This window comes from Narcine bancroftii, chromosome 7 (assembly GCF_036971445.1).
Source record: "Narcine bancroftii isolate sNarBan1 chromosome 7, sNarBan1.hap1, whole genome shotgun sequence".
Lineage (NCBI taxonomy): Eukaryota > Metazoa > Chordata > Chondrichthyes > Torpediniformes > Narcinidae > Narcine > Narcine bancroftii.
In genome coordinates, this window is record NC_091475.1 from 193,726,396 (window position 1) to 193,753,200 (window position 26,805).

Consider the following 26,805-nt stretch of genomic DNA (forward strand, 5'->3'; position numbering starts at 1 on the left):
ACTCTAACCAGGAAACGATGCAGTTTGAATCTTCCCCCGATCAACAATTTCCAAGCTTCACTGATATCATCTCCTTCAGCAGCTTTTCCATTTTAATGGTGATTACCTTGTTCCTCTTGTCCCCTGTGTATTCAGTGATGACCTTTGCACAGCATAGGAAAGATGGATGAAGCATTTGATTGGTTAGGCCAGGCTCCAACTCTCTGGTTGAAGGTCAAAGCAGCAACAGGAGGTTCTTCAGTTTTCAGCGATAGAGGCTGCAGGAGCAGAGGCAGAATTGTGGCATTTGTCTTTCCAAGATAATTCCTGAGGAGACAACTTCAAACCAGAACCAGGTAGCAACTTGACAGGAGGTGAGTTTGCATGTGATTATGCTCCCCCAGCATGATGAATGTCCCAGCTCTCCTCTCCACTGTTCGTGACCTTGTTAACCACTTGATGTCCAAGTCCAAAGTCTAGTGTAAGGGTCTTTGATTTGAAATCTTAACTCTGTTCCTCCCTCACAAATCCTGCCTGAGCTGTTGATGTTTCTGCTTTGATTTCAATCCAGATCTCTCTCTTTCACACACACACTCTTTCTCTCTCACAAATACTCTCTTTTTCTCTCATACACTTTTTCTCTCGCACACTCTTTGTCCCTCTCTCATACTTTCTCTCCCTCCCTCCCTCCCTCCCTCCCTCCCTCACACACACACACACACACACACACACACACACACACACACAAACTGTGATGTGCTGCAGTACGAACAAACAAGCTCAACTACAAAGGCTGTACTACAGGCTTTAATTAGCGTGAGCCTTTATATGGGCTGGTGATTGGCAGGGAATGGTGGAGTTATCCTTCCAGATTATGCTGCAGTAGGCAAGTAGGAATGCAGACAGGCCCAAGCAGTCACAAACATTCCAGTGGTTGTATCACCTCTCTCACACACACACACACACACACTCTCTCATATACTCTCTCTCTTTCTCTCTCTCACACTTTCTCTCTCTCGCACACACTCTCACACGCACATTTTCTCACACACTCTCAAACACTCTCTCTTTCTCTCTCCCTCACACACACTCTCTCTCACACATTCTTTCTCTCTTACACACACACACACACACACACACACACACACACACACACTCTTTTTCTCTCTAACTCTACTCTCTATCTCTCACATCCATCTCCCTCTCTTTCTATTTCTTTATCTCTCTATCTATGCATCTCAGCTTGTGGTGCCATTATCTCTCACAACGCCAGAGACATGGGTTAAATCCCGATCTCAGGTGCTGTCCATGTGGAGTTTGCATGACAATCCCTTGACTGCGTGGGTTACCTCTGGGTGCTCCATTTTCTTCCGTGGGCCAGTGGGTTAAATGGCTACTGTAAATTGCCCTGGTGTGTTGTTGAATGACAGAATGTGGAATACTGAAAGAAGGAATAAGGAATTAACATAGTGTAAACAGGTGGTCAAAGGTCAGCATTGAACAGGTGGGCCAAAGGGCCAAGCAACTTCTGTTCTGCTTTTCTCTATGACTATGATGAATCCCTCCTTTCTCTTCAATGAAACACATGCTTGTTCCAACTTTGGCCAGCTGTCAATATGAAGCGTTAATTATTTCCCCACATATTTCTTTTAAATCTTTGGACTCCAGTCATTTTTAACCTTTCATAATATGTACTCTGAACTTGGTTCATGGATAGACTACGAACACTAGCAAGAACCAGCTGGTGGTTGGGTATAAAACCAGTCCCTGAAAACAGGGACACATAGTATATGTACACGTTGGGAGTTCCTGAAAACCAGGACTCAGAGTCCAAAGGTAAATAGTGTGGTAGTTCCAGCATTTTCTGTTTTAATGGCAAATTTACAATTGCCATTTTGATCTTCCTCTGGGGAGCAATTGTTGGCACCTACTGAAGATCAATGGTGCAGACCACAGGATGGTTCTGAATTAAGTCACAGTCATAAGCCCCGTGGCCATTCGTTCCACTGAGTCCACTCCAACACTCGGTTAGGCTAAACCTAGTGAGTCCCATTTTTATTCTTGTCACATTTCCATCATTTCCCTCCAGGTTCCACTCTTCACTTAACCCACAAGGAGCAATTTATATTGCACGACTTGGGGGTGTGGCAGGAAACAAGAGCGTCTGGGGGAAATCCCACGAAGCCTCAGGAAGAGTCATGGAAACACCATACAGACAGGACCAGAGTCTGGGATTGAAAATGGGTGGCTGGAGCAGCACGGCACGGCAGCGACGCCAACAGCTTCCCCACTGTGCCAGCCCTAGTGGTATAAGACCAATCCTGATTATAGTGTTCAAGCAAATAACCCCTATCCTTTTGTTGCTAGCACTTTAAAAAAGAAAACCGGAGAAGGGGGGCGATGTGAGTATTGCTGGAATGACAGCATTCACCATGTTCAAGTTCAAGTCTATTGCCATCTGATTGTACATATACAATCTGACAAAACAGTGTCTCTCCAGACCATGCTGGATGCACAAAAACACACAATATACTGTACATAATGACCACATAAATAATAAAAAATAAATATATATATATCAATATTTGGGATGATTTACACAGTTACAGGACACTGCTTGTCACTCTCACAGCCTGTGGGAAGAAGCTAATCCCCAGCCCGGCAATGCTGATTTTGATGCTTCTGTACCTCCTTCTTCATGGTAGTGGGTCCAAGATACTGGGTGCTTGGATGCAAAGCATCTCCTTGAGTCCTATTTATGCAGTGCTCCTGGAAAATGTCGTCAATAGAGGAAAGGGAGATCCCAGTGATCCTCTCAATTTTTTTGACGATCCTCTGTATTGACTTCCGGTCTGATGCTTTGCATTTACCACATCACACAATAATGTCACTGGACAGGACACTCTCAATTGTGGGGGGCAGAAGCCTTGTCCTCCGCAACCTCCTTAGGAAAGTGCAGGCGCTGCTGCGCCCTCCAGATTGATGAGGAGGTATGGTGTGTTGTCTGTCAGAAGCAAACACACAAAACCAAAAGACTGTACAACAGGCTTTATTTGACGTAAAACTCCACAGAGCCAGCTGTGAGGAGAGCTGCTGTAACCTCCGAGAGTGACTTCAAAGGGCCGGCTCAGGATATATCCAAAGGGTGATTGACACCCGACCGGGTGGGGCTTGGTCCATTCAGATTGGCTGATTGACAGCCAGCCAGGTGTTGTCTTGTCCCCATGCTCTCTGCAGATGCACAGGTCACCCCCTGCAGTAGGCCAGTGGTGTACCACCACAGGAGGTATTTTGAATCCAGGATAGGACGTCCTTTATATGCACACCAAGGAACTTTGTGCTCTCCACGGCTGTGTCATGAAGAATGGTCAACCTTCACCTGCCTGATGTCCACAATCATCTTCTTTGTCTTGTCCATGTGAACCCTATTTACCTGGCCTAGGCCCGCAAAATTGGCTACTCTTTACTTCCCATGAATGCTAAGTTTCTCCAGCACAATTGCACATTGCACTCAATCCCAGCATCTGCAGGCTTTCGTGTTTAACTCCAGTCAAGATATGGACAAAGTTGGCAGATTTTAATCCCTGAAGTATGAAAAAAAAATAGGCTTTTGCAGCAATCCACTTAATTACTGATCATTTAACCTTCATTTTTATAACTAGATTTAGATTTATTTACTATTGTCACGTACTGAGAGATGCAGTGAAATATGGACTCAAAGGCTAGCAAAGAGTCACCACGCCCCAATTCCAAACTGCAAAGCAGAAAGAAAGGAAAGAAGTTCCTTGGGAGACAGTGAGTGGTTGAAGATCACGCTGCCTCCACTGAATCCTGCCACCTGTAATGGGAACCCACCACCAGACATGTCTTCATTTTCCTTCCACTCTTGGCCTTCGGCAGAGACTTCCACCTCTGAGACTCCCTCATCCACTCATCCCTTCCCACAAATCGACCCCCAGGTACTGACCCCGTAATTGCAACAAGTGCTACACTTAAACTTACGCTTCCTCCCTCACCACCATTCAGGGCTCCAAACAGTCCTTCTAAGTTAAGCAGCACTTCACTTGTGAATTTGCAAGGGGGTCATCTACTGCATCCAGAGCTCCTGTTGCGGCCTTCTCTACATCAGAGAGAACTGGGACTAGGAAATAGTTTCATTGTTCTCTGAAACAGTAAGGACCTCCTGGTGGCCAACAATGGCCACACTGACATGACTGTCCATGGCCTCGTGGACTACTAACTCGATGGAACAACACCTTATATTCCAACTCATCAGCCTCCAACCTGACAGCATCAATCCTGACTTCTCTCATTTCTGTTAATACCCTGCCCTGGTTTCTCTCTTTGCCAATACCCTGCCCTGGTTTCTCTCTTTGCCAATACCCTGCCCTGGTTTCTCTCTTTGCCAACCCTCTGGCTCTCGTCCTCCAACTTCCCACCCCTTTCCTTTCCCTCTTCAATCAGAGAGCCAGCATTGTTAGTCCTCAGACCTTCCATCCCCTGCAGTGTTTTTCTCTCTTCCCTTCCCACCTGTATCCACCTATAATGTCTTACTCTTTTTTTTCCAAACTTTATTTAAAAGATAGAAAAAAAACATAACATACAGTATAGAAATAATTAAAAAAAAGATTTTACATTAATGCCCACCCCACCCTCCCACCCCTTAAGGGGAGCAAAAAATATATGGATTTTATATATAAAAAGAAAATATTATAAATGTTAATAACATTTCAAAGTATATCTAAATGCATATATTTCAAATATGGAGACCACTTACTAACAAAAGAAGAAGAATTATCATGTAAATTATAAGTATTTCCATAACAACACATACTTTCAATTCATTATGCCAACATGATATATTAATCTCAGTATCATCTTTCCAGGTACTAGCAACGCATTTATGTGCTACTGATAACACCAAACGTACAAAAGCAATTTGAATTTTGTCCAATCCCATTCCCCTTAACGAATACAAATTTCCCAACAAAAAAATCGTTGGATCTAACGGTAATATAAAATTATATAATTTTTCCAAAACTACTTTAATTCCTTGCCAAAATGATTGAACTTTGACACAAGTCCAAACAGCATGTAGAAAAGTTCCAATACATGAGCCACATCTAAAACAAGAATCCGAATTACTAAACCCATATTTTTTTTTAGCTTTTCCAGGGTCAAATATAATTGATGTAAAAAATTATAATTAACCATTCCATCTCTTACATTAGTCAATTTAATTACATTGTCCTGACACATAGTCGCCCAATCATCTTCGGGAAAAATAAATACTAAATCACTCCCCAATTTAAGTTTAGATTTTTCCCAATCTGACTTATCCATACTATCTTGTAACAAATTATACATAACTGAAATATAACCCTTTTTTCGGTATAGAGGAAATCAAAGATTCAAATCTCGACAAAGTAGGTAAAATCATATCTCTACCATAATTAATTAATTATTAATTACGCAAACAGAATTTACAGGTATATCAAATCTTTCTCTCAATTGATTAAAAGAAAGAAATTTCCCCTCTACAAAACAATCTTGTATTGTCTTTCTTTATACCTTTAGAATCCCAAATCTTTAACATTAAAGATTCCGTGGATTCAGCTATGCAGGTAGGCCTCAATTCTTCTGCACTTTTGTATGGTAATTTTTTCTGAAGTTGAGGTTTAAATTTTTTCACATTAGATGCCATCATAAATCACTGTTATTTAAACAACTGTAAATATTATTTTTAACCACTTTTATGCTTTTTTAAAACCGGGTATTTAGTAATCCAGCTGGGGAAAGGTGGAATACACGTCTTTCTTCTATGCCATCTTGCCACACACTGTCTGTATTCTGAGATTTCCTGCTCTTGGCTCATTCCACTTATTCCTTGAAGGAGAGCTCAGGCTGAAATGTTGGCAATATATCTTTGTCAAATCTTATAGACCCTGAAAGATCGGCTGAGTTCCTCCAACATTTCAATGTGCTTTTAACTCTAATCATAGTGTCTGCAGATTTTCGTGTTTCACTTTTTTATTTTTCTGGTGTCTTTGGTGAGTATCACGTGGAGCAATTTCACATCCTATGGTGGGGAATATCAAGTTTTGAAGGAACAAGCTGGTGTGTTCTTTGTGAAGATGCTGGCCAACTCTGTAAACAACTTTTGACTGTATTTATAATTGCACGTGTTTGGATGCAGGGGGTGGCGATTGATTCACCTCCCCCCCCCCCACCAAAACCCCATAGTCCTTAGGAGTCTTGTTTTTTTTTTACAACTGTAAAATCCTGTGCTTAACCAAGGAGAACATCTTGCTGCTTTGTGTGCCAAATACAGTATCATTTCAGATTCGTAATGTACAACTGGAGTAGAATATTATAACAGTTTGCTAACATTCAGCAAATAAGTAACTGTTTCCAGAAATTCTTAAGTCTTGGATATATGTCCATTCTGTATTTTTTTAATCTAAAGATGGTGCACAATATGAGGGGAGACTTGATAAAGGATTATAAGATTATGAGGGGTATAGACAGAGTAGATGTGTGTAGGATGAGTTTGAGGGAGATAAATACGAGAGCTTTAGGCTGACAGGTATAAGGGGAACATTAGGGGAACGTTTTTCACTCAGAGAATGGTAAGAGTGTGGAATGAGCTGCCATCTGATGTAGTGAATGCAGATTCAATCTTGAGTTTTAAAAATAAATTGGATAAATACATGGATAGGAGAGGTCTGGAGGGTTGACTTGATATTGGAATTTCCCTGTGGTATTGGATCAAGCAATGGGAAAATCAAAGCAGAGGCTCTCAGCCTGGTCATTCTCTAATGAGCACTCCTGTGCACAAGTGTGGATTAAGAGCTAGGAGAAACGAGTGACATGATGAGACTAAGTTTATCTATACACCTGCTTCAACACCACATCGAGCATTAACTGCAGGATGTGAGCAGCTTAACTGCAGGACTGAAATAGGCAAGGCTACCGGCCACCATTGCGTCAACCTTCTACAGGAGCTCTATCAAGAACGACCTGGTCGGCTGCATCACAGTGTGGTACAGTTGCTGGAGAAAAATGAATCGGAGGTCAATCCAGAGGACTATAAGAGTGGCAGAGGATCACTGGAGTCTCCCTCTCCCCCATCGATGTGATCTTCCGGGATTTTTGTCTGAAGAGGGCAAACAAAATCAATGAAAACCCCTTCCATCCTGCACACAGCATCTTTCAGCTGCTCCCGTCGGAAAGAGATTCAGGAGTATTGGAGCCAGCACCTCCAGGCTGAGGAACAGCTTCTTCCCCATGGGCAATGAAAACACTGAATGACCAAAGGAATTGCTCGCACTAACCATCTGAGACGCTCATATTTATGAAGCAATATTCATATATTTATTTGGATATATGAATACTTGACCTGCATATGTATTATCTGCCTGTATATTTGTTATGTCTGTCTGTGTTTTGCACCAAGGACTGGAGAACTTGTGCAATCAGATGACAATAAACGACTTGACATTACTTGACTTATTCAAAACCCAGTCTGTCTCATTGTCTTTCAGCCACAGGTTCTACGATGGCGAAGAAGCTGCTGCTCTTAGACGTGGACTGCGGTGTGGATGATGCCCAGGCAATAATGATGGCTCTTGCAGCTCCTCACGTACAGATCCTGGGGATCACGTGTTGCCATGGAAACACGTCCATCGACAACGTGTGCAGGAACGTGCTCCGTGTGCTGAAGGTTTGCCACAGGTCAGAGGTGGGTGATGAAAGTAACAGGTAATGCTTGTTTGCAGTGACTGCCTTATGTGTGAATTTCAGAAATCAGTAGAACTCATGATCAAAATAAATCAGATGATAACTATGTGGAAAACTATCAATTGGTGCAATAGACCACATTTCATTCCATTATTTTACTAATTATTTAATTGAATTGCTTATTGATAATGTGATACAGTAAAATGCTTCTTTTTTTTGTGCTACCCAGGAAAGTCAAATCATTCATTGAAATAGTAACAAATAAGTAAAGAAAACAAATAAACAGCAATTAATGCATAAAAAGTAAGGGGGTCCAGGGTATAACGAGTAAACAACAACATAATGCAGGGGAGAAAGAAAAGCACAGTTATAACCAATGCAAGGGTATCAACTTTTCCTGTGAGGGATTTATTTAGGAGCCTGCTAACAGCATTTATAACTTTTTCCCATTAACCATGGCTTTAGCCATCAATATATTTACTGACTGGCATCGAGGAAATCAGAATCAGAATTGATGGTCATGAGCATGTCACAAAATGCATTGTTTTGCGGCAATATCCCTGTGCAAATATTTATTTAACCCACATTACATAATAAATAAAAGTCGTCCAAGCAAACAGAAAGACAATGTTAGGTAGTGTCTGTTGGTCATTGTTCATTCAAGAATCTGACAGCAGCGGGGAAGAAGCTGCCCTTGAGTGCTTGACTTAAGGCTCCTTTTCCCCAATGGTAGCAGAATGAAGCAGGCATGGTCTGGATGGTGGGGGTCCTAGAGGATAGAGGTTGCTTTCTTGTAGATGTCTTCAATGGAGCGAGGAATGGTGTTCATGATGTTAACAACCTTCTGGAGTTTTCTCTCAATATGAGCGTAGCCACCAGCCAGAATGCGCTGCTAGTTTCCACAATTTCTTCTGGCTGGGGAGAAGACTGAACCAGAGTGGTACCTGAGAGTTTGTGGACCTCTCTCCTCAGTGGGATTAGCAATGGGCATTGGCTGAGGATTGTCAAAGCACATCCTAGCCACTAATTATAAACAACCCACGTGTTGGGCAGTACCATAGTGTGGTCGGTACTGATGCTTACTTACAATTCATGAGCTGGGATCTTGATTAGCGAGGGGATTAAAAGTTAAGGAGAGAAGGCAGGAGAATGGGGTTGAAAGGAAAAACACATCAGTCATGATTTAAATAGTCTCGATGGGCTGAATTGTCTTATTCTGCTCCTAAGTCTTAAAGTCTTATGGTCCTATAGGATCAGGTGGGTAAGTGGGACTGAGCTCTTGGCCAGATCAGCTTTTACGCTGCGGGTTCAACTGGTGAGATGGCCTCCTGCTTCTCGTGTGACTGATATCATGTTAAGTGTGGACTCCTTCTGTTGCACCATTAGGCCAAATTTGTCCACTGATTCTATGGAAGCGACTGAGTACCTTGGAATAAGACCAGAAGTTCTAGGGGAGAGCCAGGAATGGGACTCTCGGTGAAGGGCGACAGTTCCTCAGTGGAGCAGGGGCCTTTGCGGAATTACAGCTTTTTACACATCACTGTGGTTCATCAGCTGTCAATCTCCTTTTCTCATACATTCAGATTCCCGTGTACCGTGGTTCAATTACCTCCATCCTTGGAAAGCAGGCAAATGCGGATAATTTCCATGGGGCAGATGGCCTGGGGGATATCCCGGACCCAAGCCCTCCAGGTATGGAGCAGATACAAGCTGAACATGCAGTGAATGCCTTGATACGGATTGCCACTACGTACGCTGGCCAGGTGAGATATCAGTAGCAAGGGAGTTTAGGAACACCAGGCAATTCTTCCCCTCTCGCCCATTCTGCCATTTCTCTATGCTATTCCACCACTCAATTAGATTAGGCCTCATTTGCATTTTTAGTTTGAAACTCCAGCTGGAAATATAGAACAAATTTAGAAAACATTGGAAGTATTTGGTGGTTTATTTGAAGACAATAAGTGTATTAAGACTCTTTTATACTTATCTACATGCCTTTATGCTGGCCCACAGCTGAAATTTTACCTCACTCTTAAAAAGTCTCCCCTGATTTTCAGACAATGAGCTCTGTTTCCAACCTCCTTAGATCTGCAAAACTTTTCCCCAAATGATTCTTCAAATAATTTGTGGGTTGCAATGAGGTCATTTCTCATTCTTATAAAACTCAAAGGAACTGTAGAATTGTGGCCTGCCACCATACAGGAATCAGTGCAATGAATCTTCACGATGCTCCATCTTTAGGTCAGTCCAAGATTATATGCTGTTCTCCAGATGTTGCTGCATCACCTTTCCAGAATCAGGCATTTTGGAATCCCCAGTTGGGCGCCGGACATTTTGGAAAAAAACATGACTTTTCTTGCCCTTCAGATATTTTGGCACCCATGTTTTGGTGCTGGACATTTTGGCCCAGCTCCCTGCCCACCCCACTCACTGTCCGCTGATCGACCCCGAACCGGCATTGCAGAAACTTCCTCCCCCCGGACCCTCCCTCCAGATAATCCCAGTGTAAGACAATAAATCCCAAAATATGGTTTCCTCTCCCCACGGATGCAGACTGAACTGTTGAATGATTCCAGTATCTGTGTAAGCTTCCCAACTTCATGTCTCTACTCTCTGGGGGAAGAATAGCGTTACCCTGGCATAATCTTGGTGGAAGGGGGAAATGCAACTAAAAGCCCTTGTTTGCTGGGGGGGGGGGGGCGGCTGGTTGCTGGGGGGGAGAGAGTTTCTGCAATGCCCGTGGTTTAGCAGTGTGGTGGGATGGAGTCTGCCAGTGGACAGTGAGTGTGGAAGGTGAGAAGCTGGACCTGGATACAGACCACATGGGGAATTCCTAACTTGTTAGTGCCAAAATGTCCAGTGCCAAACTATCCTAAACCTTCACCTTTCACAGCTACCTGTCCAAAGATTGACTGCCACGGTGCAGTAAAATCCCTGGTATCCGAAATTCAAGCAACTGGCAAAAAAGTGAGGAAAATAAATAAAAAAATTATAAGAATAAAATAGTAGGTAAAAAATACGTTTAAAATTGTAAAAGTAAATGTTCTCTGAAGTAACACATAAATCTTTGGTGAAGATGGGAGCAAATATTCACCCAGCGGAATGCTCATTGCAGCTGTTTTGAATAACATTGTGTGAAACAGCAATGGCGTCGCCCAAGGTGAAGAGCTGGTTGATGCTGCTCGCCATTGAGGTGACTCCCTTAAAGTGTCTCCTTATCCCTGCTTAGTAAGAGTCAGAAGCTTTATCTGTAAACTTGTAGGGGGAGAAACCTGCAGATGCAGCAATGGTTAAATGCTTTCAAAGAATGTGACTGAAAATAAAGTGCTTTAAGGTTTATATATTCATGCAAATTAAATTTGTTCAATGTAAGTAAGTGAAGTTCAGTTCAGTGTCTTTTAAACTGTTTATTCCTAAGGAAGGTGTATTAGTTAGACATTGTAAGAGCAAGTCACGAGCAACCAGAAAATACACTTATCCAGCATCTACCAATCCCCATAAGTGACGGGGATTTTATAGTACACTCAACTTTTTTGTGTACCTGCCTGGTGATTTAGATTGTGCACCCCTAATTATTGGTAAATCTTATTTGATAAGAATGAAAATGATGAGCCCATCAAACTCCAATTTGAGCCTCTGATTAAACACCTGAATAACAAAACTAATTTTTAACATGTACCTAAAAGAGGGGTTACAAGTAACTGTAGTATTTTACATTGTGTGAGCTGCCATAACATCTCTCAGTCCCTGTGTTAAGTATCTTCTGGTCCTCTGCAGGTTTCTCTTGTGGCCATTGGACCCCTGACAAATGTTGCGATGGCATCTAAAATGGATCCCACTTTTCCATCGAAGTTAAAACATTTATACATCATGGGAGGAAATATGGAAAGTATGGACTATATTTTGATTATGATGTTCTATTCCATTGTGGCAGGTTTCACAGATGATTTTGAACAGACTCCATTTGATCGTCATGTACTTTATATAACAAGACCACCCATCAATTGAAGGCACAACTCCTAATTTTTCGTCTCAACACTCTCCAGCCAGATGGTATTAACATCAACTTCTCCAGTTTCTGTTAGCCTATTCCCTGCGATTTCTCCAGTTTCTGCTGGCCCGACTCCCCGTTCTTCCTCTCTCTTCTTCAACCCTCTGTCTTCTTTCCTCCAGCTCTCCACCCCATTCCCTCTCCATTCACAGAGCCAACCCCTCGTTTGCTGGTGTTCCCTTATCCACATTACCTTCTGCCTGTGGAGCTGTGCTCCTCCCATACCACCCCCCCCCCACCATTTTGTTTGGGTGCCTGCCCACATTTTGTCCAGACCTTGATGAAGGGCTCATGCCTGAAACATTGGTTATGTATCTTTAGCTTTACTATATAAATGACACTGTTTGACCTCCTGAGTTCCTCCAGCATTGGGTTTTTACTTCAACCACGGTGTCTGCAGACTTTCAATAGACAATAGACAATAGGAGCTGGAGTAGGCCCTTCGGCCCTTCGAGCCAGCACCGCCATTTTACAGATCATGGCTGATCACTACAATCGGTACCCCTTTCCAGCCTTATGCCCATAACCCTTAACTCCTTTGCCCACTAGAGTCTTATCTAACTCTCTTTTGAACATAATCAGCGAATCTGCCTCTACCACCCTCTGTGGCAGAGCATTCCACAGATTCACACTTCTCTGGGTAAAAAAATGTTTTCTCATCTCCATCCTAAAGGGCCTACCCTGTATTCTTAAACTATGCCCTCTAGTCCTCATCTCCCCCATCATTGGGAACAAGTAATCCGACTTCACCCTGTCTATTCCCCTGATCATTTTGTATACCTCAATCATGTCCCCCTTCATCCTTCTAAACTCCATCGGATACAAGTCCAATTTTTCTAGCCTTTCAGCATATGTCAACCCCGCCATCCCTGGAACTAACCTTGTAAATCTGCGCTGTTTTACTTAAGAGAATTTATCTATTTTTTTAGCTCAAACATACTTAATAAAAGCTGACAAGTGCAAACAATGAATGGTCCTAGTGTTTACTCAATTTTTGGGGACCAGTTGCCACCATGTGCATTTAACCAGATCCTTTGGCTAGAAAATCTGATGAACGTATTGAGCCAAATTGCCTCATTCAGTAAAATGATAATTTTGATCCCCTGTCATAAAAATAAAAAGCTGCAGATGTAGGAAATGTGAAATATATTGGAATTGGTTACATTTAAGGAAAGACTGGATCGTTACATGGAGAGGAGAGGACTGGAGGGGTATGGACTGGTTGCTGGTCAGTGGGACTAGGAGGGTGGGGATTTGCTACGGCATGGACTAGTAGGGCCGAACTGGCCTGTTCTGTGCTGTAAGTGGTTATATGATTATATATGGAATTTGCAGAAGGCCAGCTGAGGGAGAGGAACATTTAGCTTTTTAAATTGCTGACATTTAAGTAGAACTGGAAAAGTTAGAGATTTGTGTTAAGAAGTTGAGACATCCAGAACAGAAAGGCAAGTGAGGGTCAGGAGGCAGGAAACATTCATGGAGTGCATTACAACATAAGAAAATGGGAGCAGGAGATGGCAGCGGCCCTTCAAGCCTCCCCTGTCCCAGGGTGAACAGCTCCTGTACTCTCCTTCAACACCAGGTCCCCCAGCCTTTAATTCTCCAATCATTCAAAGACGTATCGACTTCCTCTTCAGTGATCCGACACCCACAGTCCTCTGGGGCAGATTCATCAACCACTGTTAGAAACAATTTGTGTGCACCTCAGTTTTGAGTTGAATTAATTTGTTTATTGTTACATATACCAAATTGGAGTGAAAAACTTCATTTTGTGCACTATCCAGGCAAGTCAATCCATACTTAAGTACAACATGTATTGCAAAATGAAATGAAAATGCAGAGTAGAGTGTTAGTTAAAACAGAGGAAGGATATTATCATGCTCTCTTCTGATGGCAGCAGTATATATATCTTCTCATTCAATATTCTCCCACCAGCAGAAACATCCCAACATGATGTGGATGGGGCTAATTGAATCAGTCCATTTCTCCTTCTCTTTTCCCAATACTTTGTGAATTATTTTCCCTCAAGTCCCTCTCCAATTGCCTCTCTAAAACCTGACCGATTCTACTCCTACCATCCTTTCATCATCCAATCTGCATCTGATGAACAGGGGGAGGACAATCTGATACCCAAGAAGGAAAGCATGGAAGTCTGCAGACACTATGGTTGAAGTAGAAGCACAATGTTGTAGCAACTCAACGGGTCAATGTCCTTTTATATTAGCTTATATAAAAATACATAACTGATGTTTCAGGCTTGAACCCTTCATCAAGGTTTGGAAAAATGTCGGCGGGGATCTGAATTGAAAGGTAAGGGAGGAAGGAAGCATAGTGGAAGGAGCATGGCAGCAAAGGCAGGAGTTAATAGATGGAGAAGGGAGAGTGGGCACAGCATTAAGCAAGGGGAGGAGGAATGGCTAGATAAATAGAGAAGGAATGGATGGAGAGCTGAGAGAAAGAAGAAGGGGAGGGGCAAGGTAGAGCAGTTAGCATAATCCTGGAAAAATTGATGTTAATGCCATCTGGACGCTTGCCGACATTTTTCCATTCCTTGATGAAGGGCTCAAGTTCGTCAAAATGTCGGTTATGTACTTTAATTTTGTTACACAAAAGGCACTCTTTGACCTGCTGAGTTGCTCCAGCATTGTGTTTTTAATTTTTAATCTAATACCCAAGCCTCCTTTACTCTTCAATGAGATCATGGCTGATCCAATCGTGGTTTCATCCAATCGTGGTTTCAACACCGCTTTGTATCTCTTTCACCAGACCTCTTCACTCATTTGTAAATTAAATGTCTGTCAATCTCCAACTTGAATATTTACTCCACCTCCACAGCTCTCTGGGGTAGAGAGTCTGTTAAAGGATCTTCAACTTGAAATGTTTACCTACTTTCCATTTCCAATTGCTGCTATCTGTGGAGTGACTATAAAGCAAGGGATGCCTGCTGGAAATCTAAATACATTGCATCTACTGAATCCCCTAATCTACTTTACCCACCCTATTTAATATTTCCTGAACAAAACTCTGCCAAGTGTAAATTTGCTTTCATTTTTGTTTGGTTGTCCTATGGTTTTGTAAACACCCTGCTATTGCCTCCTGAATAATAGATTCCAGTATTTACCTAGTGATCGATGTTTGGCCAACTGGCCTATAGATTTAACACATTTTCTCGCTTAATATCATTAGATTTTTGTGCTTTTCCAGTCCTCTGGCACCTCTCTAGGGTCCAGGAAATATTTTAAGATGACAACCTTTATCGATTATGTTTGAAGTTACCAGACTTTATTTTGCCCTGTGCCTTTGCTTCTAACAATAAAGATTATTTTAAGTTCCTCATTTCCTATTGCCGTTTGAAAATCTTGTATTATTGAAACACCTTCTTTCATCAAGAATTATCCAAAATAATTATTCAGTATTTAACCTGTTTCTATTTTCCTCAATCCCATCCTCTAAGGGGCCAACATTTAGCCTCTATCTTCCTTTAAACAAATGCACTGAGCACTAATTGTTTGTTTTTGTATGATGTGCTAACTTCTGGACCCTGTGTTCTGAATTTGGCCTTTTACCTTTAGATTGCTCCTCCTTACAAAGTGTGCGAGCATCAGAGGGATCGTTCACATCGCACCAAACTTGGTCAGGTTTGTCAACCCAAAGTAAAAGTGAGCTCAGCTTGTAACAGTGGGTAAAACACTTTCATGTGGTAAAAGCACAGAAATGCTAGAGGAACTCAGCTGAACTTTTCAGAGTCCGGAAAAACAATGATATATTGTCGATGTTTAGGACCTGAGCCCGTCTTCAAGGAATAAGAAGAAGGTGCCAGAAGCAGTGTCTCAGAATTCAGACAATCCTTGCTGGGGGAGGAATCCAGACTAACAAAAGTTGTGCAACAGTGTGCATTTAAGTAGGGCCTACCCCAAGGAAGTACATTCAGAAATACTAAAATGTGACTCTTAGGCATCTTTTAGTCAAATTATCTAAAGCAGTGGGTCTCAACCTTTTTTTTCCACTCACATACCACTTTAAGTATTCCCTATCCCATAGGTGCTCTGTGATTAGTAAGGGATTGCTTAAGGTGTTATGTGGGTGGAAAGAAAAAGTTTGAAAACCACTGTTTTAATCGTACCTAATTGACTCGTTATGTGCACAGTTTCATAACTCCAAAGGAAATAGGCCAATGACAATTTTTTTCAAGCAAAATATTTCAGTAACAACTGGATCTAGAGCAGTGGTTCTCAACCTTCCCTCCCCACTCACATACCATCTTAAGCAATCCCTTACTAATCACAGAGCACCTATGGCAGAGGGATTACTTAAAGTGGTATGTGAGTGGAAAGAAAAAGGTTGAGAACCACTGGTCTAAAGCAACAGAACTCTCAAATTGCTGAGGTGTTGATAATCCCATATTTACCAGTAAATGACAAGAATTTACTTTTACCGAGTGCAAAAGGTTTTTGAGAAAAGTTAATACACAAATGTGCTGGAGAAGAACAGAAGGACTTTGGGGTTCAAATTCATACATCTCTCAAGGTGGCTATGCAGGTCCATAGGATAGTTAAAAACGTCCATGGGATGCTGGGTTTCATTAGTTGGGGGATTGAGTGCAAGAGTTGAGAGGTCATTTTGCAACTCTACAAATCTCTGGTGAGACCACATTTAGAGTTCTGGTCACCTCATTATAGGAAGGACATGGAAGCTATGGAGAGGGTGCAGAGGAGATTTACCAGAATGTTACCTGGATTGGAAAATAAGTCTTTTGAGGCAGGGTTAGCAGAGCTGGGACTTTTCTCTTTGGAGCGAAGAAGGATGAGAGGTGACTTAATGGAGGCCTACAATATTCTGAGAGACATAGATTAGGTAGACAGCCAGCACCTTTTTCCCAGAGCAGGACATCTGTAGAAAGTGAAAGGAGGGAAGGTTAGGGGAAACATCAGGGTTAAGTATTTTACACAGAGAGTTGTGGGTGCCTGGAATGTCTTGCCAGGAGTGGTGTTGGAGGCTGAAATATGAGGGGCATTTAAGGAAATAAAAAATGAGGGATACAAGTTAGGAAGAGGTTTAGTTTTTTTTGGTAGGAATATATAGTTCAGCCAACATTGAGGGCCAAATGGTCTGTTCTGTGTAGTAGTGTTCTATGCTCTATGAAATCTACCATGTCATGCAGTATCCACAGGCAGTGTAAAAGTTAAAATGTATTTCTTACAAGCAGATTATGTTTGTGACTTACTAGAAAATTGTTTTTGTATTCTTTGAGTGTCTTCATAGTAGCATTATTTGAGCCAAGATTACAGCTGGGTTTTCGACCATCTTAATGAAATTGTTTAGTTTTGAATTTGCTTCTGTACTGTTTAGAACCAAAGGAATTGAAAATGGTCCAGATAATGGTTTTATCAAAGTTCTTAACACATAAAATTCTAATAAATAGTGAAAAACTCAATGCTACTTTAGAACGGACTTTTCATTTAATGAGTCAAAACAACGATGTTTCCATGCTGTCCGAGTGATTATAAAGGGAAGTAGTTACAATAGGCAGTAAAGTGTTTGCAACATTTCAGGTCTGGGCCTTTTGTCAGACATGGTCAGTTACCTGACAAAGGGGCTGAAACTTTGGTTACCCTTTACTTCCTTTGGATGCTGCGTGACCTGCTGAATTTCTCCAGCACATTTGTGCATGGCACTCGACCCCAGCATCTGCAGACTTTCTTGCTTAATTTAAGTTAAGGTACTTTGAAAGTTGTGATGGAATGAACCTCATTCAGGACCTTTCTTTTTCAGGCAGAGGGAACGTGACAACATGTGCGGAATTTAATTTTGCAGCTGATCCTGAAGCAGCTTATATTGTCCTGAATACTTTTACATGTCCCACCCACATCATAACTTGGGAATATTGTATACGCCATCCTCTACCTTGGGTAAGCTGTTGAAAGCATGTCCTAACAGAGACAAAACAGGATGTATTGAACACACATAGGAAGAAGTGTACTCCAATTAATCATGAAGCTTCTTTGACATTAATCGTAACCATGTTTTTTTTTTGCGTACCAACATCTTCCTCCTCTCTCTTGATGGCTTTAATTAAACTGGATAACAATTATTTTCAAAAGCTTTGCTTCCTGAAAATAAATTGAGGATTATGATAGACAACTTCAAGCTGAAGTTAATTTATTAAAAGATAATTTCAGATTTAATGTAACACGTAGGAAGTTGGAGACATATTAAATTAACTTATTTAATTTAGCATGTTTAATCACATAATGATTACATTGAAACATTGGTTTAATTTAACCGATCTAAAAATGTTTTGCCGCTAAATTTTGTTTGTACTCAGCATCTGATACCTCTCGTGCTAGTGTCCAACAATAGTCGGCCAGCATTGATGGATTCCAGTTGCCCTGATAATGCTTTTCCATGGTCGCAAAGTCCTAGTAAAACTTTTCACCATGATCATCACCCACTGCACCAAGATCAGCAGGGAAGAAGTCCAAGTGTGAATGCAGAAAATGCCATCTTGAACTACTGTGATTAAATGCTTTGAGAGGCTGGTCATTGCCAGAATTAACACGTACCTTAGCAAAAGATCTCTTTTTTCTTTGGCTTGGCTTCACGGACGAAGATTTATTGAGGGGTATGTCCACGTCTGCTGCAGGTTCGTTGGTGACTGACAAGTCTGATGCGGGACAGGCAGGCACGGTTGCAGCGGTTGCAAGGGAAAATTGGTGGGTTGGGTTGGGTGTTGGGTTTTTTCTCCTTTGTATTTTGTCAGTGAGGTGGGCTCTGCGGTCTTCTTCAAAGGAGGTTGCTGCCCGCCGAACTGTGAGGCGCCAAGATGCACGGTTGGAGGCGAGATCATCCCACTGGCGGTGGTCAATGTGGCAGGCACCAAGAGATTTCTTTAAGCAGTCCTTGAACCTCTTCTTTGGTGCACCTCTGTCATGGTGGCCAGTGGAGAGCTCGCCATATAACACGATCTTGGGAAGGCGATGGTCCTCCATTCTGGAGACGTGACCCACCCAGCGCAGTTGGGTCTTCAGCAGTATGGATTCGATGTTTGCGGACTCTGCCAGCTCGAGTACTTCGATGTTGGTGATGAAGTAATTCCAATGAATGTTGAGGATGGAGCGGAGACAGCGCTAATGGAAGTGTTCTAGGAGCCGTAGGTGATGCTGGTAGAGGACCCATGATTCTGAGCCGAACAAGAGAGTAGGTATGACAACGGCTCTGTACATGCTGATCTTTGTGTGTTTCTGCAGGTGGTTGTGTTTCCAGGCTCTTTTGTGTAGTCTTCCAATGGCGCTATTTGCCTTGGCGAGTCTGTTGTCTATCTCTTTGTCGATCCTTGCATCAGATGAAATGGTGCAGCCGAGGTAGGTATACTGGTTGACTGTTTTGAGTTCAGTGTGCCCGATGGAGATGTGGGACCTCAGTTTTCTTCAGGCTGACTTCCAGGCCAAACATTTTGGCAGTTTCCGCAAAACAGGACGTCATGCGCTGGAGAGCTGGCTCTGAATGGGCAACTAAAGCGGCATTGTCTGCAAAGAGTAGTTCACGGACAAGTTGCTCTTGTGTCTTGGTGTGAGCTTGCAGGCACCTCAGATTGAAGAGACTGCCATCCGTGCGGAACCACACTTATTAAGAAAGCCTATGAGCCCAACTTCAGTTGTAAAATTGGTGACCAAGAAAAACTCTGGGCTCCTCACATTAGTTGTACAACATGTGGAGTTCACCTGAGAGCATGGGCCATAGTGTAAATTCTAGAAAAGTTAATTTAATATTTATACAACTTCCTATGTGATACCGCAAATCTGAATTTAGCTTTGTGTTCAGCTTGAAGTTGTCAATCATAATCATTAATTTTTTTCAGGAAACAAACCTTTTGAAAAAATTTGATGACATTCTACTCGAACTTGAACATGCACATTTCCCCTCCCTTGGGTCACTTCTCGCTAACTGATCCATTTTCCTTTCTCATTTGATCCTGACAGCTTTTCCATCAGCTCCATCTGTGATTCAGCAATTTTTTTCTTCCAAATCCACCCGTGAACTTTTGTGAGCTTTCCTTTCTGAATTAAGAAGCACTGATCAAATAGAACTTGTTATTCTTGGTGACTTGAGGTGAAATTTTAGGAAGAAAGCCATTTGGATCATCATACCTGTGCCAAGTCATTTGTCGAAGGCTGTCCACTTGGTGTTCCTTGTTTGGCTCTGTGATCAAAAGATTATCTGGTCCCGAGGAGGTTTACCAGGTTGATTCCAGAGATGAGTGTATTAGCGTTTGAGGAGAGATTGAGTTGTCTGGGGCTGTAATCGATTGAATTTATTGAAACATCTAAAATTATGAAAGGCATAGATAAGATAGATAGAGGTAGGAAAGTTGTTCCCATTGGTGGGGGAGATCAGAACTAGGGGACAGAGCCTGAAGACCCAGGGTAGTAGATTTAGGACAAAGATGAGGAGGAACTGCTTTTCCCAGAGGGTGGCGAATCTATGGAATTTGCCACCCATTGAAGTAGCGGAGGCTCTTAGTAACTATATTTAAATTTAAAAAAAACCAGACCAAGGCTTTTATTAGCAAAAGACAGGAGCTCTTCACAGGTGGCCGATCAGTCCGGAATGATCCAACCTGGCTAGGGACACAACCCTTTAAGGCCCAGACAGTAGGCGTGGCTAAGCTCTCAGCCAATCGCTGTAAGCACAGTCATTACACTCTAGATACTGGAACTATATACATTGGTGATAGGTCTGTACTATCACAGACATACAGTATGATAAAAGGTCATCTCAGCCCACGAGTCCATTCCCCCCAGTTTACACCCAACCAATCTACACCCCCGGCATGTTTTTAATGGTGGGAGGAAACCAGAGCCCTCAGGGAAAACCCATGCAGACACGGAGAGAACATATAAACTCCTTCCAGACAGTGCACGATCGAAACCTGGTCATGATCGCTGGCGCGGTAAAGGCGCTGTGCTAACCATTATGCCAACCTTACCTCCCACAAGACAAGGTTGGGTAGATTTTTACAAAGTAGAGTAATCAAGAGATACAGGAAAAGGGCAGGTAGATGGAGATGAGCCCATCATCAGATCAGTCATGATCACATTGACTGGTGGAGCAGGGTCTACGGGGCCAACTCCTCCTCCTATTTCTTCTGTTCTTAAATCTCCTCCCACCCATCTGCTGAGACTGTGTATTTCAGATCACTTGCAAGCAAGACATGGTAGTGCAGCCATTAGCAACTCCAGTGATGCTGGTTCGATTCTCTCTTCTGATGTTGTCTGTGGAGTTTTGCATATTCTTTCCATGATTGTGTAGGTTTCCGTATTATTAGTGGTATCAGATCTTTGGCAGATGTGAAAGGAAGCTAATGCAACCCAGTATGTGCACAAGTGAGAGACTGTTTGATGCAATCAGCACAAATGAGTTGAGTAAAGAGTTGGGACATTATATAACAACCGTGTGTGATGTTGGTGAAACCACATTTGGAATGCTAGGTGCAGTTATGATCACCCAGCTATAGAAAATATATCATTAAGCTGGAACAGATGTCTCAAACCTGCAACAGTACTGCAACTAAAGGACCATATGGAGCACTGGACATTGGGTTGGAAGACCTTGCCCATGACTGTAAGTCAGGGGTCCCCAAAGTGGTTGATATTGTCCGCTGGGGGTTAATGGGACTATCTAAGGGGTCAATAAATGCCACGGGGTCGAAATGGGGTCAATAACACTGGGGAGTGGTTGAACCTTTGAGGTGGAAAGCAAGGGTGGAGCCACAGATAATAGCATCAATGGCAGTGGTGGTCAACTTCTCATGAGAGCAGGCCTTAGTGGCTGCCATGTTGTATTTGACTTCAGCTTTTGAATAAATTGAGAGCGAACCGGAGGATGGACTGAGCATGGATGAAAGTTGTATTTGTTCTTTGTACCTTTGGTATCCCCCCCATCCCCCGTCCAGTGCCGCCAACCCCCCGCATTCCTGTCCAGCCCCTCTACCACTCCATCCCCATCCAACGCTAGGATTCCATGCCTGGGGGTCGATGGGGGGGTCAAGTAATCCATGAAGGGGGTTGATGGTCTAAAAGGTTTGGGGACCCCTTGCTGTAGGTCATTGCCTTTCCTTTATTTTGCAATTGCATGTTCATCTCATAACTGCAAGAAAAATGTCACTATGTCCACTCCTATATGGAGGGGCTTGTGTGTTTCAAAGCATTTTCACCTGTGCTGAATTTAGGGAGTGAGGAGATAAATTAGAGACTCAAAGGACAGAGAAGGAAGAGCAGAATAATTAAGATGGATAGGAAGGTCTAGGAAAAGAGGCCAAACTTCAGGATTAATGGGTGTCTGCTTAGAACAGAGATGTAGTGAAATTTCTTCAGCCATAGGGTGGTAAATCTGTGGAATCAATTGCCCTAGGTGTTTGTGGAGGCCAAGTCATATTTAAAGCAGAGATTAATAGGTTCTTGATTAGCTGGGGCATTAAAGATTATGGGGAGAAGGCCAGGCACTTGGGCTGAGTGGGAAAATGAATCAACTCATGATTAAATGGTGGGGCAGACTCATTGGGCTGAATAGCCTATTTCTGTCCTGGTCTTAATATAGGGCTTGAGCAGTGGTGCCAGAAGGACAGTTCCCAGAGCATTTGAATCAGTACTGGGAGAGGTGGGATCAGATCAGTACAAACTGGAGTATCTACACTTGGGCAGGACCAGGATTGGTGTCCAAGGGGGATTATTTGCTTCTGCTGTTGAGGAGGGTTTAAACTAATCTTGCAGGGATGGGTATCCAGGCAGAAAGACAGAGGCAATGAAGAGATCAATGAAAATGTTAGAAAGGAGAATTGTTAGAGTGGAGTACCAAAAAGTCAATTATATAAATAAAACACAAAGATCATTAGATTCTAAAGGACAACAAGTGTAAGAGCATTACATCTGCAGGTCTGTAGCATTAGAAACAAGGTCAGTGAACTTGTTGCACAAATCAGTACAAAGGGGTATAATTTAGCGGACATTACAGAAATGTGGTTGCAGGGTGAAGATGATTGGGAATTAAATATGCAGGGAATCAGGTAATAAAGAAGGATTACCAGAAAGGTGCTCTTAAATAAGGATGAGATCAGGGAGAGACAATGAAAGGAGCAGAATGTTGAATCCATCTGGGTAGAGGTTAGGAATAGTAAAGGGGGGGGGGGGGGAAAAATCACTGGTAGGTGTTAATTTATTTTTAAAGTTTAGACATGCAACATGGTAACAGGCCCATTTGACCTATAAGCTCATGCTTATCTATACCCAACTTACCTACAACCCTGTACATTTTGAAGGGAGGGAGGAAAATTAAGCTCCCAGAGGAAACCCACGCAGACACGGGGAGAACTCCTTCAATCACTGGCATTGTAAAGGCATTGCACTAACCGTTACACCAACCGTGCCATTTTCTATAGTCAACCGCATAATAACATTATAGTGACACAAGCAATAAAGCAAGAAATATCTGATGCATGTAAGAATGGCAGTTGTCATGGGGGATTTTGACACATAGAATGGGTGAATTAGCTTTGAGGAGGACTTCAGAGGAGCTTTCTTGAATAGCAAGAGAACGTGCTATCTTAGATCTGCTGCTCTGCAATGAGACAGGTAAAATTAATGATCTTGTAGTTAAGGATGCTCTCAGAAAGAGTGATCACAGTATGAATGAATCCCAAATACAAATGTGTCGTAATCCCATCTGAAACCAGTGTATTATGTCTAAGCAAACGAGACTGTAACAGGATAAGGGGTAGTGTGGATTGGGACCACAGTTTTCATGGTGGGACAGTTGAGGATACTCAATGAAAGTATATTTCAGTTAAAAGCAAGGACAGTAATGATGGGGAAGCCAGCCTTAGGTAACCAAGAAAATCAAGGAAGTCACAAATTTAAGGCTATTGCATACAAAGTCACCAAAAGACGTGGGAAACTGGAAGATTGGGAAAGCTTTAAAAAGCCACCAAGAGTCACAAAGCAAGTCATAAAAGAAGGGGATATAGATTACAAGAGGCAGGCAGGTACAACTGAGTCCTATTGAATCTGTCTCGACAGGCCAGATAGTTTCTTCCTGCTCCTATGAATTGATTTAAATTTAATGAATATGAGGTGAAATGAATGTGTTCTGAGTTGACGTCATTTTTTTTTTCTGTCAATTGCCAGGAATTTTTTCAGGAGTGGGTAAATCAAGGCACGGAGAAAGCTTCCTTCATGAAGAAGATATCGGCGGTCTGTGAAAAATCTGCTAAGAGCAGGCAAAGCAAAGGGGAGCTATATTTTGAACCTGGCTTTGTCTCTTGTGATTCTTATGCGATGGCTACAGCAATTGATGAGAGTGTTGTTACTGAACACATCAAGAGAGGAGTAAGTGTGGAGTTACAAGGATCACTGACCAGGGGGATGATGGTTCTGGATGCACTAAATCTACTGAAGAATCAAAATCAAGCTTTTATTGCAACAAAATGTGATATGGAGAAATTTAAGCATCTTCTAATGTCTGCTCTAAAATAGTGCAAGGGTTTAATATTAGCAATGGAATGTCTTCTTCTTAGTTTATTTCATTTGTCTTCCCTTCTTTCCTTTTTCTCCTGAAAAGATAGAGAAGATCGCCATTCACAGCTGTTCCCTTGTATCCTATCCGGGTTCTGACCTTGCTCAATCAGGTTCGTAACTTATGAGCAGATGCTTGCTGGAATCCTTTCTGGGGTTCATTGAAGCGCTTCTCATATTAGGTAGTCAGTCAGTGGAGAATGATTTGCATCCCAACTTGCCTAATGATGGCAGCATATAGGATCTCCCAGCTCTGCTGCAGGTGAACGTCGAACATTACAGTGCAGTACAAAAGTATAGTCCCTTTGGCCCACAGTGTTGCGCTGATCTATGTAAAGCTACTCCACAACAATCTAATCTTTCCCTCCCTCACACCCATAACCCTCTATTTTTCTTACATCCATGTGCCTGGCTAAGATATTGTTGGAATGTCACCATTGTACCAGCCTTCATCGCCACACCTGGCAAAGCATTCCAGGTATCCACCACTTTCTGTGTGTAAAAAAATACTTAGCTCTGACTTTGCCCTAAACTTTCATCTGCTCACTTTAACACGATGTGTTCTGGCATTTGTGATTGCCAACCTGGGAGGTGCTGGCTGGCCATCCTATCTAAACCCCTCATAATTTTATATCCTTCTATAAGTCATCTCTCATCCTTTGTTGCTCCAAAGAGAAAAAGTGGGCTAAGAGATATTTGATAAGGGGGTGTTGTGGAGAAAAAATCAACTACCGACACCAGGGTAACGCTTCGGAAGAGTTTTATTAGCAAGATATCTTGGAGAGCACGCCCAGCACCCAGCCTGAGCTTGCTCTGCTCACAGCCAGTTTTAACAGAGTGTATATACAATAAATGGCAGTGCATTCCTGCACGTGGGCTTCCTATTGCAGTCAACCTGACAATAGTTTATCAGTGTCAACATTTGGCAATCATTTAATCATTGTTTCACAGAATTTCCAAAGCTTATCATGTCTTCAGATAAGTGTGTCTGCAGATAAATCACAACCTTGAGATTCCCTGCCTCCACTTAAGCAGTATGCAACTGACTCTTGTATGTTCTTGTAAGCAACTTATGGGTGAACCCTTAACCCTTTGTATTCAGATTTTCCTCCACAGGGGGTGTGGGTGGCTTGGGTGGTGATATACTGCTTTTATTGTTGGATTGGACTGCCAACTATTCACAACAAATAAACAGTGTTCTCTAAGCCATCCCAAATATTCCTCTTCCATAGAACGATACAGTACAGAAACAGACCCTTTGGCCCTTCTACTTCATGCCAAACTATTATTCTCCCTATTCCCATTGATCTGCACCCTGACCATAGCCCTCCCTACCCCTCCAATCCATGTACCTGTCCAAATTCTTCTTAAAAATTAATATTGAGCCCACATTCTCCACTTCAGCTGGCAGCTCATTCCACATCCCACCACTATCTATGTGAAGATCCCCCCTAATGTTTCCTCTAAACCTTTCCCCTTTCATCCGTAACCTATGTTATCTGGTTTGTATCTCACCGATCCTCAGTAGAAAAAGCCAACCAGCATTTACTCTGTCTATACCCCTCATAATTTTAAGCACCTCTACCAAATCTCCCCTCATTCTTCTATACTCCAGGGAATAAAGCCCCTAACTTGTTCAACATTTTCCTGTAACTCAATTCCTGAACTCCCAACAACATCCCTGCAAATCTTCTCTGCACTCTTTCAATCCTATTGGTATCTTTCCTGTAGTTAGGTGATCAAAACTGCACACAATACACCAAATTTGGCCTCACCAATATCTTGTACAATTTTACCATATCATTCCAACTCCTATAACCAATATGTTGATTTATGAAGGCCAAAATACCAAAAGCTCTCTTTACAACTCTACCCACCTGTGACGCTACTTTCAGAGAATTATGTATCTGTATTCCCAGATCCCTCTGTTCCACCACACTCCTCAGTGCCCTACCATTTATTGTGTATGCCCTTTCTTGGATTGTCCTTCCAAAATGCAACACCTCACATTTGTCCGCATTAAATTCCATCTGCCATTTTTCAACTTTTGTATATTAAAACCTACAATTTGTCTAATTTGAAGGAAAATGTATCAATAACCACTGTTGGCATCCTTGAGTAAGGGTAAGGCTGCAACTGAGCTTCCAAATAATGTCGCGCTGAGCAGTAAGCACAAATAATCAATATTAAACCGAGGCATTCACCAACTATGTCAGTGTCAAATTTTCTGCATGAATCTTCTTCCACAGATCGGTAGTGTATTAAAAATGGGCTGTTCAACATCTATGTTTATGACACTGTTGATCTTTTCTTTATTAAATTTCTTCCACACTAATCCATGCAACATCCTGGTAAATTTCCTCTGTACCCTCTCCATAGCTTCCACATTCTTCCTGGAATGAGAAGACCAGACCAGAACACAATAATCCAAATGTGGTCGTACCAGAGCTGCAATATTACCGCATAACT

The 26,805-nt window shown here is 42.2% G+C and overlaps 1 protein-coding gene across 3 annotated transcripts; it reads left to right on the forward strand.

Moving 5' to 3' along the window:
* Window positions 1–218: 218 nt before the first annotated feature.
* Window positions 219–26,671, forward strand: LOC138739564 (nucleoside hydrolase-like). Of its 3 annotated transcripts, XM_069891882.1 has the most exons (8): window positions 219–353; window positions 2,069–2,286; window positions 7,524–7,720; window positions 9,303–9,482; window positions 11,497–11,608; window positions 15,343–15,408; window positions 17,543–17,679; window positions 23,950–26,671. In XM_069891882.1, the coding sequence occupies exons 2-8, from the start codon at window positions 2,178–2,180 to the stop codon at window positions 24,295–24,297; spliced, it is 1,149 nt and encodes a 382-aa protein (XP_069747983.1). In that variant the 5' UTR covers window positions 219–353; window positions 2,069–2,177; the 3' UTR covers window positions 24,298–26,671. The 3 variants fall into 3 exon arrangements, with proteins under 3 accessions (XP_069747983.1, XP_069747984.1, XP_069747985.1); XM_069891883.1 differs by lacking the exon at window positions 15,343–15,408; XM_069891884.1 differs by lacking the exon at window positions 2,069–2,286.
* The last annotated feature ends 134 nt before the right edge of the window (window positions 26,672–26,805 follow it).

Coding starts and splice junctions, on each gene's coding strand:
- LOC138739564 (XM_069891882.1), top strand. CDS start 2,178: ATGGAAACACCATACAGACAGGACCAGAGTCTGGGATTGAAAATGGGT. Junction 7,721..9,302: donor AGGTTTGCCACAGGTCAGAG/GTGGGTGATGAA, acceptor TCATACATTCAG/ATTCCCGTGTACCGTGGTTC. Junction 9,483..11,496: donor CCACTACGTACGCTGGCCAG/GTGAGATATCAG, acceptor GGTCCTCTGCAG/GTTTCTCTTGTGGCCATTGG.